We start from the raw sequence: 3487 nt of genomic DNA on the forward strand, positions 1-3487 counted from the left end.
ACAAAGTCACATTCCTACAACCAACTGATCTTCAGCAAAGTCAATAAAAATATACACTGGGGAAAGGACACCCTATTCAATAAAAATAGTGCTGGGAAAATTGAATAGATGTGCAAAAGAATGAAACTGGACCCATACCTCTCATCATATACAAAAATTAACTCAAGATGGATTAAAGACCTAAACATAAGGCCTGAAACTATAAAAATCCTCGAAGAAAACCTAGGAAAAACCCTTCTGGACATTGGGCCAGGCAAAGAATTTAAGGCCGCATCCTCACACGCAAATACAACAAAAATAGACAAATGAGAATTAACTAACTTAAAAAACTTCTGCACAGCAAAAGACACAATTGAAGTAAAAAGACAACCTACAGAATGGGAGAAAATATTTGCAAACTATGCATCTGACAAAGGGCTAATATCTAGGATCTATGAAAAACTAAGACAACTCGACAAGCAAAAAAAAAAAAACAGGGCAAAGAGCATGAACAGACATTTCTCAAAAGACATACAACCAGCCAATAAACATACGAAAAAATGCTCAACATCACTAATCATCAGAGAAATGCAAATTAAAACCACAATGAGATAACATACCAGTCAGAATGGCTATTACTAAAAAGTCAAAAAACAACATGTTGCAAGTATGTAGAGGAAAGGGAACATGGGAACACGAGAAAAGGGAACAAACAAGTTTGGTGGGAATGTAAATTAGTACAATCATTATGCTACAAACATTTCTCAAAGAACCAAAATAGGAACTACCATTCAATCCAGTAATCCCACTACTGGGTATATAACCAAAGGAAAGAAATCATTATATCAAAAAGATACTTGCACTCATATATTTATCACATTACTATTCACAATAGCAAAGATAGGGAATCAACAAAACCATCTAACAACAGAGGATTTTTAGTAGAGATGGGGTCTCATCGTGTTAGCCAGGATGGTCTCGATCTCCTGACCTCGTGATCCAGCCACCTCGGCCTCCCAAAGCGTTGGGATTACAGGTGTGAGCCACCACGCCCGGCATCAAATAGTACATATTATAACTTGTAAGTTGGGACTAAACAATGGGTCCACATGGACATACAGAGTAGAATAACAGGTACTGGAGACTACAAATGACCGGAGGGGAGTGAGGGTTGAAAAATTACCTATTGGGTACAATGTTCACTATTAACACTAAAAGTCCAGACTTCACCACTACACAACATGTGTATGTAAGAAATATGCACCTGAGGCCGGGCGCAGTGGCTCACGCCTGTAATCCCAGCACTTTCGGAGGCCAAGGCAGGTGGATCACGAGGTCAGGAGATCAAGACCACCCTGGCTAAAACGGTGAGACCCTGTCTCTACTAAAAAAATACAAAAAAATTATCTAGGCATGGTGGCGGGAGCCTTTAGTCCCAGCTACTGGGGAGGCTGAGGCAGGAGAATGGCATGAACCCAGGAGGCAGAGCTTGCAATGAGCCAAGATCGCGCCACTGCACTCCAGCCTGGGTGACAGAGCGAGACTCCATCTCAAAAAAAAAAAAAAAAAAGAGGAGGGGGGAGGGATTGCATTGGGAGTTATACCTAATGTAAATGACGAGTTGATGGGTGCTGACGAGTTGATGGGTGCAGCACACCAATATGGCACAAGTATACATATGTAACAAACCTGCACGTTATGCACATGTACCCTAGAACTTAAAGTATAATCATAATAATTAATAAATTAATTAATTTTAAAAAAAGAAAAGAAAAGAAATATGCACCTGTACCCATTAAATATATTTTTTTTAAATTGTTTTAATTTTTAAAGACTATAAACCCCCCAGGCTCCCTGATTAAATAATGGTCTTTCCAAACAAGCCTTTTTCATTTCAGCCTCTCCAATTCATCCCAACATTTCTCTACTTACTCGTGATTAAATTTCTCCCAGGAAGACACAAAAATAAATGAAAGACAAAAGAAAGTATGTTATCTACTACCCCACCAGACCCTTCCTTAAAGTATTTAAGGCATTCCTTATATAAAGCAACTTTTAGGCTGGGCATGATGGCTCAGGCCTGTAATCCCAGCACTTTAGGAGGCCAAGGTGGGAGGATCACTTAAGGCCAAGAGCTAAAGACCAGCGTGGTCAACATAGCAAGACCCTGTCTCTACAAAAAACTTTAAAAAGTTAGCCACATACAGTGACGCACACCTGTAGTCCCAGCTACTCAGAAGGCTGAGGAAGAAAGGACTGCTTGAGCCCGGGAGTTCAATGCTGCAGCGAGCTATGATCACACCACTACACTCCAGCTTGGGCAACAAGTAAGACCACTTTTTTTTTTTTTTTTGAAACAGTCTCCCTCTGTCGTTCAAGCCATTCTCGTGCCTCAGCCTCCCAAGTAGCTGGGACTACAGGTGCATGCCACCACATCTGGCTAATTTTTTTTAATATTTTTTTTAGTACAGATGGGGTTTCACCATTTTGGCCAGGCTGGTCTTGAACTCCTGACCTCAGGTGATCCACCCACCTCGGCCTCCCAGAGTGTTGTGATTATAGGTGTGAGCCACCACACCCAGCCTCGGCCTCCCAAAGTGCTGTGATTACAGGCATGAGCCACTGTGCCCAGTCTTTTTTTTTTTTTCTTTGAGACAGGATCTTGCTCTGTTGCTCAGATTCAGACCGGAGTGCAGTGGTGAGATCATAGTTCACTGCAGCCTCTATTACCCAGGCTCAGGTGATACCCCCTATCTCAGCCTCCCAAGTAGCTGGGACTACAGGTGTCCACTACCATGCTCAGCTAATTTCTTTCTATTTTTCAGTAGAGGCAAGGTCTCATCATGTTGCCCAAGCTGGTCTCAAACCCCTGAGCTCAAGTGATCCTCCCACCTTGGTTTCCCAAAGTGCTAGAATTAAAGGAGTGAGCTATCACACCTGACAGAGACCCATCTCTTTTAAAAGAAAAAAAGAAAAAAAAGACAGACAAAAGAGTTCTTACCTAATAAGTGCAGCTGGAACCACGCGACTCTTGTTACTACATCCTTTAAGGCTACCACAGAGAGTAACAAAATTCAGTGTGTTTATAAATAATACCTGAGTTGCCTAGAAAGGAAAAAAAGACAAGAAAACTATTAAAATTATTTTACTGTAACCATTACTTATAATTCTGGCGACATAGAGATCTATTACTATATTAATAAACTATCTAGGGAGAATTTCTCAACTGGCAAGGCAATATTGACCCCTGGTAGCCTTTGCTTTTTTATGTTCCACCTTAAGAACATTAGTTACCGCAGTGCTCTTCTTTCTTCTTTTTCCCTTATTCTTTTTTCATTTCTGAGAGCCAAGTTTTGAGAGTTACGGCATCTAATTTAAAGAACTTTACCAATCCACAACGTCAAGTTGGATTAAACACCACCAACTTAAAGAATATAAAGTAGGCTGGGCACAATGGCTCACACCTGTAATCCCAGCACTTTGGGAGGCTGAGATGGGAGAATTGTTC

The 3487-nt window shown here is 40.9% G+C and overlaps 1 protein-coding gene across 1 annotated transcript in view; it reads right to left on the reverse strand.

Moving 5' to 3' along the window:
• Positions 1-2976: 2976 nt before the first annotated feature.
• Positions 2977-3487, reverse strand: part of LOC105553383 (uncharacterized protein C5orf42-like) — a 10989-nt gene continuing 10478 nt past the window's right edge. Inside the window, exon 5 of the mRNA XM_011999443.1 lies at positions 2977-3084. Coding sequence (XP_011854833.1) covers positions 2977-3084 — 108 coding nt within the window. The remainder of the gene's footprint in view (positions 3085-3487) is intronic.

Source organism: Mandrillus leucophaeus, unplaced genomic scaffold (genome assembly GCF_000951045.1).
Source record: "Mandrillus leucophaeus isolate KB7577 unplaced genomic scaffold, Mleu.le_1.0 Scaffold1165, whole genome shotgun sequence".
Taxonomy (NCBI): domain Eukaryota; kingdom Metazoa; phylum Chordata; class Mammalia; order Primates; family Cercopithecidae; genus Mandrillus; species Mandrillus leucophaeus.